This window comes from Borostomias antarcticus (assembly GCF_949987555.1).
Source record: "Borostomias antarcticus genome assembly, chromosome: 22".
In the NCBI taxonomy this organism is placed as follows: Eukaryota; Metazoa; Chordata; class Actinopteri; order Stomiiformes; family Stomiidae; genus Borostomias; species Borostomias antarcticus.
This window is the reverse complement of record NC_140255.1, coordinates 2,709,739-2,725,712: the sequence shown is the minus strand read 5'-3', so window position 1 is coordinate 2,725,712 and position 15,974 is coordinate 2,709,739. Positions and strand designations below refer to the sequence as shown.

The window sequence follows — 15,974 nt, the reverse complement described above, 5'->3', positions numbered from 1 at the left end:
CGGAATCGCTCCCTCGTTCCCTCACTCCCTATTCCCTATAGGGTTCACCATGTAGTGAACTACCTAGGGAACGGAGAAAATGTAGGGTACATGCACTGTTCCCTGCAAATCAAGGTGAATTGTGGGTAATAAATAGTGGACTATATAGGGAACGAAAATTCCGTGGAGAATTCGGACACTACAAACAAAATGGCTGACGCCCTATATAGTGCACTATATAGTGAATAGGGAGCGATTCCGAACACAGCTAAGGTGAAACCAAGAGGAGGAGGGGTGTGATTGACTTGTCAACGTGTCACGGCACACATAAACACAGAACCTATTCAGTCATCATTGTAGTTGGTGTGGTAAGATGATCCTACAGTATATCTGGGGTAAAGGACAATTTGTACTGCACCTCAAGTGTGCCTCATGTGAGTGACTGCTGTTCCCATGGTGTCACTGATTCTGGCTGGGAGTTCGAACCTTTGCTGTAGGTTATCTGTCTGTGGCAGCAGACAGTGACACTGATAAGGTTGTCTCAATCTGGCTGCTGGCAGTTTGTCAGGAAGCACACTGATTAGTATTAATGCGAGAGAAGTCTGTTTGTTGGCTTTGAATGCACTGGTAAGATGGTGCTTTGAATGCACTGGTAAGATGGTGCTTTGTCCCCCAAGGTTTCACTCTGTCAATCCTTCTCATAATGCCTTTGGTGACGAAAAATGAAAATAAATAAATAATTATAATAATTATTATTATTAATAATAATCATAATAATAATAGTGTATAGTATGTGTATAAAACTGTTTGTTATATGTAAAAGCACTATACGTGTTGCCATTTAATTTAGTTGTGCTCAGTGCAATGACAATAAAGTAAACTTGGACTATTCAAGTCCAAGTTCTTGATGCAAAGAAAATGTAGTGATGTGTAGCAACCTCACGGAAAGGGTGTTGCATCTTCAGTTAAACCACATTTCCCGTTGATGCAATAAGTCTTCTAGTCTAGGAATATATTGACAGAGAAGTAGTTATGTAAGGTTCTTTGCAAACATACTGTGATCCGCTGAATTGGAACTCAGTTTGTTGTGGTTTTGTTCTGATCTTAGATGATCATGCACCCTTGATTACAAATGGTACCCTTAGGTAACCATAACCGTGTCAGATTCAATAAGGGTATCTGGGAGCATCATGGCCCCACAGCACTGCTCAGTCAACGGTAGGAGGCGGGCAGCCCTCCCTGTGTCTGGCGGTCTGGCTTGGACACTTCTGAAGTCAAATCCAATGGAGCCAGCTGGACCAGTGAATCTTCCTGCCTCTGACCACCACCAGGCCTGCAGTGACAGATTCCACAAGCCCCTGTTAACTCCTCTTAGCAACAGACAATGCCCCAGTCCATTCAAATTCTCTACACAACACCAAGCCCTCCTAGCACACACCATCATCCACCACTCCAACAAGCCTTTCAGTCCACTCAGTTGTGGTTGAAATTACATAATGAGGCATATGGCGTTGTCTCCATGTTATGATCTATCAGTTAACTAACAGAATGTTAATTGGAGGGATATGTTTCTTAAATATCTGGAGTTTTAAACATTACTTTTGTTATTCATTTGTTTCAGTTAATGGGTGACAAAAAGCTATTACAATGTTTACAGTGGTACTAGCAGAACAACAGACCAAATTCTACATTTGTATCTGCGTGCATATTATGTTGTTAGAGGGATTCGGAGGGAAGAAGGGAAATGCAGTGGATGTTAGGTTTCAAACTGGTTTGAGTGTTGGCTTCTCTGAGTTGCTGTGTTCACTGTTCAGGAACAAACGTATTTGTTTTTCTGTGGGTGTGACTCTTTTTCACACCCAGCTGTGCTCTCGGGGGAAAAACCCCCCAGGCCCAGGAATGAAACCCCACAGAGCTCTATGTTCCTGCATACATTCACTCACAACAGACTGGGTCAAACCCAGGGGTGTTTGATTGCGACCTGAACTACCTGTTGGGTCGGTATCCGTTTCTGTTGAGCTTGTTATGCTGACAGTTCCCACGACCTGTGCCGTCTGTGCTCTGGGTTTTTTGGCGAGCAACAGCATCTCCACTTTCCATCTACCTCCCCCCTCCATCCCCCTGCACAGGGAGTTTAGTATCAGGCTTCTATCTCACCCCCCCCCCCCTCTCTCTCAGCATAATTATGTCCATCTCTTTCCTGGACCGTTTGTACCTCTGCTGTACCACCCATCAGATAGGGGGCAAGACAAGATAATGAGATGACATCACCTGCTGGTTGTTTACTCTGGTGACCGTAAACATGTCTCTCACTCTAAATTTGCCTCTAAATTGGCACCGCAGACCGACCAGTCTGGGTCGATGGTAAATTGCGGGGCAGCACACAGCTCAGGATGTAGAGCAGCCGGCTGGGGAGCACAAGGTCCCCGGTTCAATCCCAGCTTCAGGAGTGTGCTGAAGTGTCCTTGTGCAAGACTCTGAACCCCCAAATCGCTCACATGCGTCACGGTGGCGCAGTACCTAATACTGTCGCCTCAGGCCTTTCTTTCTTCTCCCGGTGTTCGCAAGGGTTTCCCCCATGAAGAACCCTATAACCAAGGGTTTCCCCCATGAAGAACCCTATAACCAAGGGTTTCCCCCATGAAGAACCCTATAACCTAATATGCAAAAACATGCAGAAGAACAGTTTGCTAACGCTGTCTGATGCTTTCAGCTGCCCTTGGGGGAAGGATTATGGGATGGGTTAAGAGCAGGAGAAAATTTCCATCAGTGGACGCTCCAGCCACTTGTGTGTGTGTGTGTGTTTCGGCATTGCCGATGTTTGATTTGATTCCTGTTGAAGGTATTGTAACGCGAGCAGTCCCTTACATCTTTTATAGTCCCATGAAAAGTTTATTGTTGTCCTGCTCCCTGTTGAGCGACAAACAACACAACCAAGTCTATTTCCCGCCATTGTGACTCTGCTTCCTCATTAGACCTCCACAGAGCATCACAGGACACACGAAACATACAGCTTCAAAACATTCTACGACAGCTTTAACTTATAATAACATATAACATTTATTTATGTAAACATGGAGGTTATATATTGGCATAACACACGACTCGCAAACGCTTCACATTCCGTAAGTGAAAATAGCTTAGAATAGATAGAAAAGAGAGAAAGACATGAGAAGGGAGAATCTTCCGGGGAGTTGGTCAGTAGGGGCGCGGGTGGGAGAAGGCAAGAGGAGACGTCGGAGGTTCTTGTGTGACATCAGTCTCAGTCTTTCACTGATCCCAGTTGAGCAGGAAGACCCTCTGCTTGCCTCCATTGCGCGTTGCGTAGCCTGAACCACTTCTGAAACAAACAAGACAAAACCCCAGGGGGGTGTCAGAGACAGGTGACAGTACCACCGACATCACTCCTATTGTCCTCCAAAGGTGTTTAGTTCCAAACAACAGTCATTTTCAGCACAAATAGTTACAGGACCTGTAACCTGATATGGGTGAGGTAATCACTTATGGAACACATCCTGTAAAATAAGACAGGATAGTAATATTCCAGAGAATTGTCCCCCAAAGCAACATACAATAGTGTTGTCTATGGAGGTGCTCTTCTTCTAGTAATAAAAAAAAACTTCTACATAATTTCCAATATAATGTTAAACTGACACACTGAGAAAACAACTGGCTGTCTTCTGACAGTTTATACCAGCATTTCATCACTAACCAGAGCCGTCTTGGTTTACAACAAACGTTCACCATTCACCAGAAACTGATTCCGCTAAATGATTAGACCATGCCTGACATGTCATTGTTTTGGAATCCAGGTTGTCAAGGAACCCACAGCAGTGGTGAGATCATCTAGACAAGGCTGGGACATGAGGGGGGGTTAAGAACGCATTTAACAACTCACGATGACCCAGCCAGCGCACCGCTGCCATGTTCCTCATCATGACTCCATTCGGAGCAACACCCCGGTGGAGAATCATTTGCACATTCCTGACTGAACACGTGATTTTAATTTAATCAGCTTCAGTATAATCTGTAGTATCAGGGCAACCCATACACTCAAAATATAATTCCTCCATTATAGATGGTGCGTAACTACATAATCCTAAACGCTGCTCCTCCAGATGACTATTTCGGGGATTAGCTGAGGAAATCACTACAGTATTTCCATGTGACCCTTTGGCCACTTTTGTGCTTTAGAAACAGACAGACCTATGGAGAGAAGTGAAACATGCCATAAAGAGGTAGAAACACATTGTTAATATAAATGCTTTTGCTTCATTGTGAGTGGGAGCAGGGTGTGTTCTTCATATCAAACATGGCTTTGTTGCTGTTCCAGTCATGAGACGTGAGAGCTGTAACGTCAGCTTTCAGTGACGTCAGGTCTTTTGATGAGAGGCCAATAATTTGACCTCACTTCCAGGAGCTCACACACTCCGCCCAGTCAAGATGGAAAGGGCCTCTGCCACCTTTCTACACTCCCGCTGGAAACACGTCGTCAGTGCAGCAGAGCAGGCCCAACCGGTCTGGGAGGGAGAAGACGACAGCTCCAGAGAGGCACGAGGCACTGGGTTGATCTGTGTTGTTGACAATACTTGACTTGTAGGCAAATTATGTGCGGCAGCGGGACACAATTCACTCGCAGACATTAGGCGTACGGCCATTGGGAATGGTTCATTGTTGTCTTGCACTCACACACACACACACACACACACCACCGTGGTTGATATTTGACTATGAAATTAACCTGAGGTCAGGTGATGTCAGTGAGATAATACTGAATGGGCTGATATATTTGCAAGTTAGATCAAAGCAGGCCCACAAAGAACAATTAAGAAAATAACAACTTCAATCTACAGTATGGCATTTCTCCAATGTCACCATACTGAAATGGAGGACTGAGAAAGCAATCAGTGGAATGCTTAGAAACGTCTGCATACTTGTAAGGTGTTGTCAACGCCTTCAGAGTTCGCATTGGTGTTATCACTGACCTTATCACTTGCCTTCCAAACATGCCCTGAAACTTTACATCTGCTTCTTCACTGCACAATAGCCACTCAATTGCCAGTTCCTGTACAAACTATAACCTATTAATCTAACTGAATACCCATAATTTACTTATCATTTACTCACAAAATGGACTGTTTCATCCTCTGATTGTGATGGAGGAGTTCCCTCCCTGACCATGTTGATACAGGCTATTAACCAGGTATAATGATGATTTATGGGCCTAGCCTACTGCAGCATTGAGTCCAATCCATCTAGTCTAAATAATTCGGGCCTTCCAGGGGCTACAGCTACAGGTATTGCATGATAAAAGAGGCTGGAATGACAGTGATGATGCGTCCTGTCATCGTGTTATTTTGGTGGACAGGTCAGGATGGCATGCGACAGTGATGATCCGCAGGGGACATGCGACCAGCTTGACGCGCGCAGACAGAACTTGTTCTGGATAGGCTACGTTGTCAAAGCTTCTAGGCTACTATGGAAAAACACATTTGGAAAACAAATGACAAGTATCTGGCAAACAGACGACCACGCCACGGGACAGGCAAGGGGAAACTATTCAGTAACCGAACCATACATTCTAGAGTCGCTGCATAGTATTTGTTCAATGATGCGTGCGTAACGAGGAGAGAACTCGCTGGAAAGCACTGCATTCACTGCCAGGACATTTGAACGTCAAGTTTAACACAGGTTTCCAGAAAGAATTCAGAACGCGCTGGTTATTTCAGATATCGACAACAGAGATGGCACGAATTTGCTATGAGAACATTGCAACTCATTGTAACACTTTAGGTTGCGTCTATCTCTCCATCCATATGGTCGCCTAGCCTATGATCTAGTCTGTGGAAGTTCAACCTAACACTGAAAACTCACCGCTGTCTCTGTTTCAGAGAGTCCGCACTCCGCCGCGATCAGCATGAGCGTGGCTTCATCAGGATGCTTGCTGACTCTTGAGAAATTCTCCTCGAGAACTTTGATCTGGTCCTCCGCTAACTGCATACTCTCCATCCCGTTAGAAGCCATTCCTCCCACGCGTAAACAGCGCGCAGTCACAGAAGTTGTTTTTAACGCACTGAATTAGAACCCTTCGCAGATTAACTTCCCATGCAAATGACGCGTGTTCGTCAGTGAACAGCCGCAGCTAGAAAGTAGGCTAGGCTTTAGATAAGGACAAACACAAATTGCCTAGCAGTTGTAGTCTACAGCAACAACCCGACTGATGCCACACTGACAATGAGAGCGAACTGTGTGGAAAGCTACTACTGTCAGCTGTCTACCCCCCCCCCCCCCTCCAACACCCTAACCAAATCTGCAAAGCCCTCCCCTTCAAAATACAATGTGATTTCACTTTGACGCAAAGTATGGACAACAATTTAAAGTGGCAGAAGCCCACACAGTTGCATATTTATTGAAAAGGTCAAATAGGCCTATCTCAATTCCTAACTCTTGTGAAACAACATGCCACAATTGTTCGTCCGGCATTTAGAAGAACGTGACGCTGTTAGACGCGTTGCACCTGTAACCCATAGCCTGCCAGGAGGTTATTCCATCCAAGGTAGACTACAGTCAATGTTCTGCCAAATGCTTTTGAAAATTGAGCGAAATATTATGGTTTGTTAAACAGTAGCCCGTACCTATATCAAAATGCTATTTTCTGCTCTCTTAAAAAATCACCACTTTGATGGCTCATAAAGCTCTATAAGCAAATGTTATTAGACATAGCGCCAATAAGTCAACGTTCTTTATTCAGTAATTGTTCTTACAACTCTTAAGTAGCCTACAGTAATTTGACCTTATCATTTCAGCAGAAATGCCCATGGCATGTAGCCTTGTTTACTTTCTCATGAAAATTGAGTAAATACTGGCACGAAAATGTCCACAACTCTCTACAGAGTTCCTTTTGATGCTATTTTTAGATTTGGATTAGACCCATAATTATGAGCCCCTTTCACAGAACAGCTGGAGTAGGAGTAGGCTTAGAGGCCATGTTAGAAGCCCTGCCTTGATTCCATTGGTGATGGATGGACTGAAGAGTTTAGTAGCTCATAGCATCCTTCTGTGTTTTCTTTCAATGCACCTGTTAGGGTTCATAATTGCTTTCCTACTCGGATGCTATAAAAGACAATAAATTCCACGTTGACTGGCAAGCAAAACAGGAGGTGTAAAACGACACCTAGAGTAAAATGTTACAACACCAAACTGTCAGTTTATGACTGCAATATTTTTGCAAGGTAAACATTGGTCAAGAGCGCGAACGCACACCACTCACCGATAAGACAGATCCTGGTTGATCCAAAGTTCAGGGGTATTTTGCAACCCAAATAATATCTCAGGAAATCTCAACATAGATTATAAAAGGATAGAGGGACAGTTATCATTAAGTATTAAACCTACAGTTCTGTGAAAGGACCATCACTCACCACTATTTCATAAGTTAAAGCCCCCTGGTTACTGTCCCCAGACTGACTGGCATCTTTTAATGTTTTTATTTTAGCAAATTAACATGATGTTAGGCCTAATAAATATTAGTGTGCAGTGAATGCATTACCATTCCTGCCTTAGCCACCTTGGGAGGAATCAAGCATGCGGCTGTTATAGGCCTACATATCGAGTTGAAGAGAGAACTACAGGTATAGGTAATAGGTCTGTTTTTGAAATACAAAAACTAGACACCCCACAACAGGATCATGTTCGCACTGTTTGAAATGAGATAATGGTCAGTGCCTGAGAACTCCCAATATTACACAGGCCAGTCTCAACATATCCGGAATCATGACCCTAAGACCGCAGAACCCTGACCCACAGGAGGATACCCTCTGTTTGATATGATAACGTTCTTCAGCGACCATATCATATCCTACTGTAATTAACACAATAAACTAACCATTCATGGAATCAAACACAGAATGACGGTGAACAGATAAAATTCTGTACTTTACTGGCTATGTTTTGTTCCAGTTCCAGTCTGACTCATGGTCTCGCACACGCAACGTTCTCAAAGTGAGACGGGTCATTTTCTCTATAGGTCTGAGTTAAGTCTGTTCCAGAGCTATATAGCATACAGGTTAGAGGCGAGGGGTTGTTTTGACACATACTAATGACAGGGGGGATGTCAAAGTACAACTCATCACCGGACCTCTGTCTGAACTATAGTGAATGAAAGGCTGATATCATGTCCTACTATGTTTGGTAATGCACTGCCCTGACTGACGTGGTGTAGTACAGTATGCATAGTACAGTATGCATAGTACAGTATGCATAGTACAGTACGCACACAGGCGGAGGAAAGACTTGATGCTTATCATGCTTATGTCATGATCTTCGACTTACAGGGCCCTATGCCATATCCCCCCCACACACGCACGCACGCACGCGCGCGCGCGCGCGCGCACACACACACACACACACACACACACACACACACACACTCTCATTACCTCCTCGGTGAGCTTCTTGTCTTTGAAATCGAGAGTTTAACATGTTTTTGAAAGATTTTTCAGGGTGCCCACCCACATCCATTGTATGACCTAAACGGTGGTAGAGCAATTATCAGACTTTCTCAAAAAGTGCTAGTTTTGTCAACGTTTTAATCTGAACCATTGTATATGATCATAAGTAACCTTAAAACAGGGATAAACATGATTTTTCCCTTTACTGCTCCTTTAAATCCGCTTCCAGAAATGGAGACGCATGTCTGAAAAACAGTCTATAGATGACCTGCTAGGAAGGAAGGGCTACCAGGTCTAAACCTCTGCAGTGCTCTGTTCCTCCATGTTAACCCCTCTGCCTCCAGACCAGTGCTCTGTTCCTCCATGTTAACCCCTCTGCCTCCAGACCAGTGCTCTGTTCCTCCATGTTAACCCCTCTGCCTCCAGACCAGGAGTCTCCTTTCCATTAAAGAGATCTGGAACGGATGCTGCTGCCTAGAAAGGCCAGGGAGCACGAGTCAGTTATTCAAGGAGGTGGCGGTCAGCACGCGGGTCTTACATAAGACCGGTCCTCCCCTCCAACTCCCCACCCCGGGACCAACAAAAACATCTGGAAATAGGATCTGGACTCAAATTCACATGGACCTGGAAGGGGCGGAAATGAGCCTCCTATGTTATTGAGTGTTTGGAGAGACGGAGAGGGAGAGACGGAGCTAGAGAGAGATGGAACGGTCTGCGCTGCACAGCCAGACGACTCCGAGAGGAAGCCCTGAACACTGTACCGATGACCAGCGGCAGCGAAGGAAGCCAAGTCTTCGTGCAAGAAGCAGGAAAGGACTTCCTGCGGGTTGAGGCAGCCAACCAATGAAGAGGTTCAGTGTGAAGGGCGGAGCAGCTGAGCTTTAGAGCGCAGTGACAGGATGCAGATTTATTCATTGTGACATCAGGACAGGGCCTCTATAGGCACTCTAGTGACACCTCCACGTGTTAGGTAACTACTCCAGGAGTCTGTTGGCTGGGGTAGTCTGTTGGCCCCGAGCTGACCTTACCATGCTCAAGAGCTCAGGCTTTTCAAAGAGCTGAGAGAGATTACATCTTCAAAAAAACAGCAATGATACTGAGTCTGCATCAGCCATTGACAATGAATACAGTACATCTCCCCAAACATTTCACATCACTTGATTTACCCATGCAGTCTTTCATGAAAAAAAAGAAAGTTGTATTTACTCTGTAAGCAAACGACTTGATATACTGTGGGGGACAAAAGGTCTCCATGGAAGCCTCCAGCCAAGTGGCTCACAGGACACCCTGCATATGGTTCAGGTTCAGAAGTCAGGCCTGTTCCAGAAGGAATGCTCATCAAAATAAACGGCCTGCGTTGGAGAGGGAGGAGGAGGGCCCGGGAGGAGGAGGAGGGCCCGGGAGTTTGTCCATGTGCTGTGTTTCAGGCTGCAGGAAAGCTGAACAAACAGTGTTGTGTTCACTCTGTCCCCTAACACTGGGTGATAAACAGAGGTGATGAGAACTAGAATGTGAAGCTTCCATTTAGGCTAAATAGCCGTGTAGAGAGACTGGGTTGTGTATAAAATATTTTTTTTTTTTTAAAGGTAGCAGATGTTGAAGTAGAACTACCAACAATAAAGTAGTACTATATCCTCAGATGACATATGTTTTATGTGATATATGAAAATAAACATGTCTAAAAGATATATCAAGTAAATGTAGGAGAGCCATTTATTTTACCATAGGGGTGGAGAGGAGATAATATGGCTTTCAACTTTATTTTTCCTTTACATACTACAAAGAACATCGTTCCCTATTTTGACTACCGCTGTTATCTGTGGTATATCCTGTCAAACAATACCCCATTGTAAGCTTAGAAGACAGGCACATCATTAACTTTCTAGTGGAGCAATGGCTTCACCCCAAAAACTACAAACACCGTATCATAGTAGATAGCTTTAACAACATGAGCCAAGACGTCCACTTCAGTTTCCTTTGAGAAAACCAAAAAGGAAGAAAGGAGGTAAGGAAGCACATCTCTGAATGATTGACTCAAATCAGATGTACATTTGCTGTAGTCATAACAAGGACAGAACTTTTCTGGATTTCAAGATGGGAGAATGTGGTCATAGTACAAGGCTGAATGGGAAACTGTGACATAATGACTATGAAAATATCAAAGGCGTGCTGTGGTGTGTGTGTGTGTGGGGAGGAGTGGGGGGGCTTGGGATGAGGGAAGGGGGCCCTGGACTGAAGTGGGTGTGTATGGGTGCTGTCCAGTCAAACGTGTGTTTAAATATAGCTGGTCAACAGCAGCCAGCTTGTTTATTGGTAAAGTAAAGCCTCATGAATTGTTCTCCAACACCTCATTTAGTTTTAATCAGTGTGGAGGTGAAAAGCAAAGAAAGGAGCCATTGTCTTGTTTGTTCTATCAAGGTCTGTGTGCGTGTGTGTAAGCGAGAAACATCTGTTCCCTAAATGAATGGTCCATTTACTACTTTTGATTGATTTTATTACACTATGTAAAATAGTGGTTGGTCTAAAAGTAACTAGGAATATTTTGAACTTTCTTTCCAGCTGGATGGTGTTGCTACAGGCTTGCAAATCTAGACAATATCAAATAGTCTTTCCCCAAAGGTCAGAAAATTAACTCACCTACAGAAAACACAATCTCCTCTCTATTTTACAACTGAATTGCCAGTCTGGCACTAAAAGTGTGACTGAACATAATAGTTGAGGTCTGGAGCCATTTTCTTTGAACATAACAAACATGTACGAGATGAGAGATGTTTGCAAATGGGGCAGAGAGGCTCCAAGTCCCAGAGAGGCAGGATGGTTCAGTTATTTGTTTATTTACTGACTATTATGCTAAGTACTGTACATTTTAAAACTCTTTTCTTTTTCAAGTGCGTCAACCTAAGAAAATACACTGATTCAAAGACTTGGCACATTGAAATGTTCAGCTAGAAATGATATTGCAAAATATGTTGGTTAAGTATTCAAAGTTCTAAGTTCTTCAAAAAGAAGATATTGTCCCGTTCCCAAGATAACTGTTCCTACGGGTTATTTTTCAGGGATGAAGGGAATCAGCAGTTTAGGATTTCACACCGCTGACAGCTTGAGGCTACGACCCAAAGCAGGAGTTCAGAGACCCAAATCAGCAGTGCAGACCAATCATTCTAGTCATTAGAGCAGTGGTTCAATGCAGATCTACAGATCTTCTATTTATACACCTTTTAATTGAGGAAACCCACATATGGAAACAAGCCATGTCTTCCCCACGGCTCATTGTTGCTTCTCTCAGCTTCCCTTTCTGATTGCAATGTCTTGGTAAACATTCTTTTGATAGACCTTTTGATCTGACAAAACAGACCAAACACCAAACAAAGTACAGTTTTGTTTTATTTAATAAGCTGGTCATAAATTATCGCACATAAAAGATTCTTTTCAATAGTTACAAAGAGGATAGCAACTTCCTTTCGCGTTCAGAAAACAGGGCCTTTTTTGTTGTTGTTTTTGTTTACATTTTTATTAATCTGATGACACGGGGCTAGAACAGCTGGGGGAGGGGGTTGGAGATAGACAGGGAACAGAGCTCGATCTTCAACCACAGAGTTCGGGTCCGTTTACGCCGAGGGTCGATCAGTAGGCTAGCGGCAAACACACAACAATGACAGATGCGTCTCTCGAGCACACGCCGAAAACAACGGAAGAGGAACGCGGCCGTCTCAGCTCTCCAGTGTTATCACTAAATAAATACCCACGGGGGGGGCGGAGGGTGAGGGAATGTCGATAGAAAAGGGTGGACAGCGCTACATGCAAAGCCGGTGGTGTAAACAAAGCCAACTCAATCCAAAGAAGCGGCAGCAGCAGCGTCTCTTTGGCGTTCCCTCCCGCTGGGGAGAGACGGACTTGTGGAGAGGCTACGCAGGTCTCTGACCCCGGCTCAGCAGCCAGAGAGGAGAGCAGCGAGTTGCTTTGGAGAAGAAGCTTGTTCAAAGTGCCCAACTTGATCTGCTTGAAAACTATGACCTGTTCTTTCGCTTCGCCACCGCGGAGCTCCTCCTCTCTAACCCCACCCCCCCCCCCCCCCCCTCGCTTCCCAGGGTCACGGCAGGTCACAGCTGTCCAATGAGCTGGGAGGTTGGTTGTTTGGTTACAGTGTCACTCGGTGGGGTCCTTCCTACCTCGCTAGGCTTGCTCTGAGGGGTGCTTCCTGCTAACAAGGTGCCAGTGCTGGCTAGCAGGGCTGCTTTGTTTCTACACACTAGGCCAAAGCGCCTCTCTGGCGCAGCTGCTCTACTTGGACATCTGCTGCTGGACGTGGAGCAGGAAGTCGTGGTAGGAGAAGGACGAGTCGGAGCGCTCCTCCAACAGGTGCTGGAAGAAGGAGGCCTTTGCTGAGGGCTCGTCCCTGAGAGAGAGGAGAGACATACTGTAACGTGAACACATGGGAATGATGAGGTCAGATTGAAACGATTGACCGGGCACCTCTATGGCTACACAAAACACCTGACTTCAAAGAACTCTCCCTGACTTCACTGCACCTGCATTGCATGGTTTTAAGGAAGATATTCATTTTATAAATCAATTCATTTTATAAATAAAATGAATGGTTGTTATTATTATTGTTGATGATGATTATCATTATATTCATACACTAATAGCATGACATCACATTAAATAGATGAGGCCTTTTACAGTCTACTCAAAATGAGTCTCTCTCTAACAAAGGGCCTCTTTGAATCAATAGGACCATAATTCGGCTTGAAGATAGTCTTCTAAGGACGTTAGTATAAATAAATGGTATGAGGGTAGTATCATGGTGGAACAATGGCCCGCCACTAGGGAACAGCTCACCGAAACCCAAACAATACATACTAAAATGGGGCCTTCACCAGGGCTGTCCATCAACGACCTCCATGTTCTCTACATGTTTACACTAGACATACCGTTCTGGCGACCTCACATCCATCCCTGGTTAGACCAGCTTCCCCACTGTACACGAAACAGACTTGGATATTCACTTGACAAGGGTTAGTGAATCAAGGGTGAGATTCCTGAAAGCATTGTGTGGCTCTGGGACCAGTTTCACCTTCATCCTATTACCATATTGATGATGGCAATGCATGCCAATGCAGTAAAAACATCTGAATATAGCCCTGGAAGGAATCAAACCCACCATCTTGGCATTAAGGATGTTCATTCCTTGAACCAAGATGGTGGGTTTGATTTCCGTCTGGGAGAGAGCTGGGCGTGGGGCTAGAGCTCATGTTAGTGCCAATATGTACAGAACAACATACTGAACAACACGGGATATTGACCTTAGTGCTGAACAGCTTTCAGGAAACTCTGGCCAGGCCGGTAGGACTTACTTTACAACGTCGAGGATGGAGGCGAAGGTTCTGAACTCTGGCCAGGCCGGTAGGACTTACTTTACAACGTCGAGGATGGAGGCGAAGGTTCTGAACTCTGGCCAGGCCGGTAGGACTTACTTTACAACGTGGAGGATGGAGGCGAAGGTCCTGAACTCTGGCCAGGCCGGTAGGACTTACTTTACAACGTAGAGGATGGAGGCGAAGGTTCTGAACTCTGGCCAGGCCGGTAGGACTTACTTTACAACGTAGAGGATGGAGGCGAAGGTTCTGAACTCTGGCCAGGCCGGTAGGACTTACTTTACCACGTAGAGGATGGAGGGGAAGGTTCTGAACTCTGGCCAGGCCGGTAGGACTTACTTTACAACGTCGAGGATGGAGGGGAAGGTTCTGAACTCTGGCCAGGCCGGTAGGACTTACTTTACAACGTAGAGGATGGAGGCGAAGGTTCTGAACTCTGGCCAGGCCGGTAGGACTTACTTTACAACGTAGAGGATGGAGGCGAAGGTTCTGCAGTCCTGAAGCCAGGCCAGGAACGCACGCACTCGTTCAGACAGAGGAGTGTTCAACTCTGGAATCTGCCTCTGGGATTTAGAAAGAGACAGAAAAGGAGTATTGTTTTTTTTTATTCTACTACAGCGCCTCAAGATATAGTCTTCAGCCGGTCGTGTTTGGATTTGAATGCCAGATATTCACGGCCGTCTCTGTGGTCGGTTGAGTGAAATATGTATGTGGTTGTGGAATGTGAAAAAAATGTAGGTGGTTTAAGGACGTGTGGCGAGTCTTTTCTCTAAATATGAAATCAAGAAAACCCTGCCAACGGCTTGTCTTCTGGGCTGTTTACCACCCACGGGGTGTGGTTGTGACGTGGCAGTGCAGTCAGTAGCCACCTCGTTTGTCAAAAAGCAGAACAACAAATCAAATCTGGAGTACAGTAAACGACTCTTCCTTCCAGTCTACCATACGTAGTGGTATTTCATTGTGAAATCCTGACTGGGAATGCTATAAAGCACAGTTCCTGATTATAGTCCATGTTTAACGAACATAGAGAGTTCTAGGGCTGTCAACTGAGCTCACAAATGATATTTGACTTTCTCTCAAATATTTTCCTAAAATCTAATATTGGGTATTATATAATTTTGCATAGAAAATGAAGTATACAATGGAACCACTTCTAACCACAAGAGGGCGCTCTCCGCCTACTGTCATGATCAAGCACCCATGGAACTTCCATGTCCGCCTGTTTCAACCAACATTAAGACCCAGTCAACATGGGGGACATTTAATGCAAACAGGGTCCTTTAATCAGGCCTATATCCGAGCCAACTGAAAACAAAACAAGAGGAGTAGCCTATAGTGCTTGTTTATAATGTTGCCTGCTGGCTGCCGAGAAGACGTGCTCAGATTTGAAGAAAGTCAGGTATTTCCTCGCCACCTAGATGGATGGATAAACTACAGTAGATACAGTGGTTTTGCTGTTTTTTGGCCATGTTGAAAAGATTGAATACTAGCGTAATGTGTTCTGTCATGATTAGAAGAGGGGCGGGACTGGGGAGGTTGTGTGACGCGCTACTAATCACATCTACATGTTCAAGATTGATGAAGCATCGTCTCCCCAAAGTCGACGACTGATCGAAGTTCGAGTATTTATTTGACGGCCCTAGAGAGTCTGCAACTGATTTACCATGTTCGCTGGTATGGAGGCGTGGTTGGGACACCCCAGAACATCTCGGATGAACATCTCATTACACAATTTCCCGATCCACAGATAAAACACCTGAGCAGAACAAGAGGGGGAGAGAAGACCACGGTGAGATGTTCATATTTATAATATTTATAATGAAATGCTGACATAGAAGAGAGACGCAGGGGAGTGGTGTTGAAGTGAGACGCGTGGTGAGACTGGAGCAGCCCTTACACTGCCACAGTCCATGAGGAACGCCCCCTCCCTGGTGAGCCGCTCTGCGCTCAGGTGGATGAGATGAGGCTGGGGGACCACAGTGTCGTTCAGATGCAGCGCCCCCTGGGGGTGGGCGCAGGAAACAAATTGCTTAGTTAGTTTGTGGGTATAGACCGCTAGAAAACTCAAAATACACCCCCCCCCACACACACACACACACACACAAACCCCCCCAAAACAACAACTTGTTGCAGCTTTTGAGAGCCAGATCGTCCCCGGTGGCGCCTC

The 15,974-nt window shown here is 45.1% G+C and overlaps 2 protein-coding genes across 2 annotated transcripts in view; both read right to left on the bottom strand.

Annotated features, from left to right (window-relative positions):
* Positions 1–3,076: 3,076 nt before the first annotated feature.
* hopx (HOP homeobox) lies at positions 3,077–6,065 on the bottom strand. Its single transcript, XM_084456544.1, has 2 exons — positions 5,854–6,065; positions 3,077–3,319 (listed from the first exon to the last, which is right to left on the bottom strand). Exons 1-2 carry the CDS (start codon positions 6,001–6,003, stop codon positions 3,242–3,244), a joined length of 228 nt encoding a protein of 75 aa, XP_084312670.1. The 5' UTR covers positions 6,004–6,065; the 3' UTR covers positions 3,077–3,241.
* Positions 6,066–12,519: 6,454 nt separating this feature from the next.
* The window catches only part of sec24b (SEC24 homolog B, COPII coat complex component), a 31,572-nt gene continuing 28,117 nt past the window's right edge, over positions 12,520–15,974 (bottom strand). Inside the window, exons 21-24 of the mRNA XM_084455980.1 lie at positions 15,705–15,809; positions 15,471–15,563; positions 14,267–14,370; positions 12,520–12,825 (exon numbers count right to left, since the gene is read on the bottom strand). Of these exons, the coding sequence (XP_084312106.1) occupies positions 12,711–12,825; positions 14,267–14,370; positions 15,471–15,563; positions 15,705–15,809 (417 nt within the window). The 3' untranslated portion in view covers positions 12,520–12,710. The remainder of the gene's footprint in view (positions 12,826–14,266; positions 14,371–15,470; positions 15,564–15,704; positions 15,810–15,974) is intronic.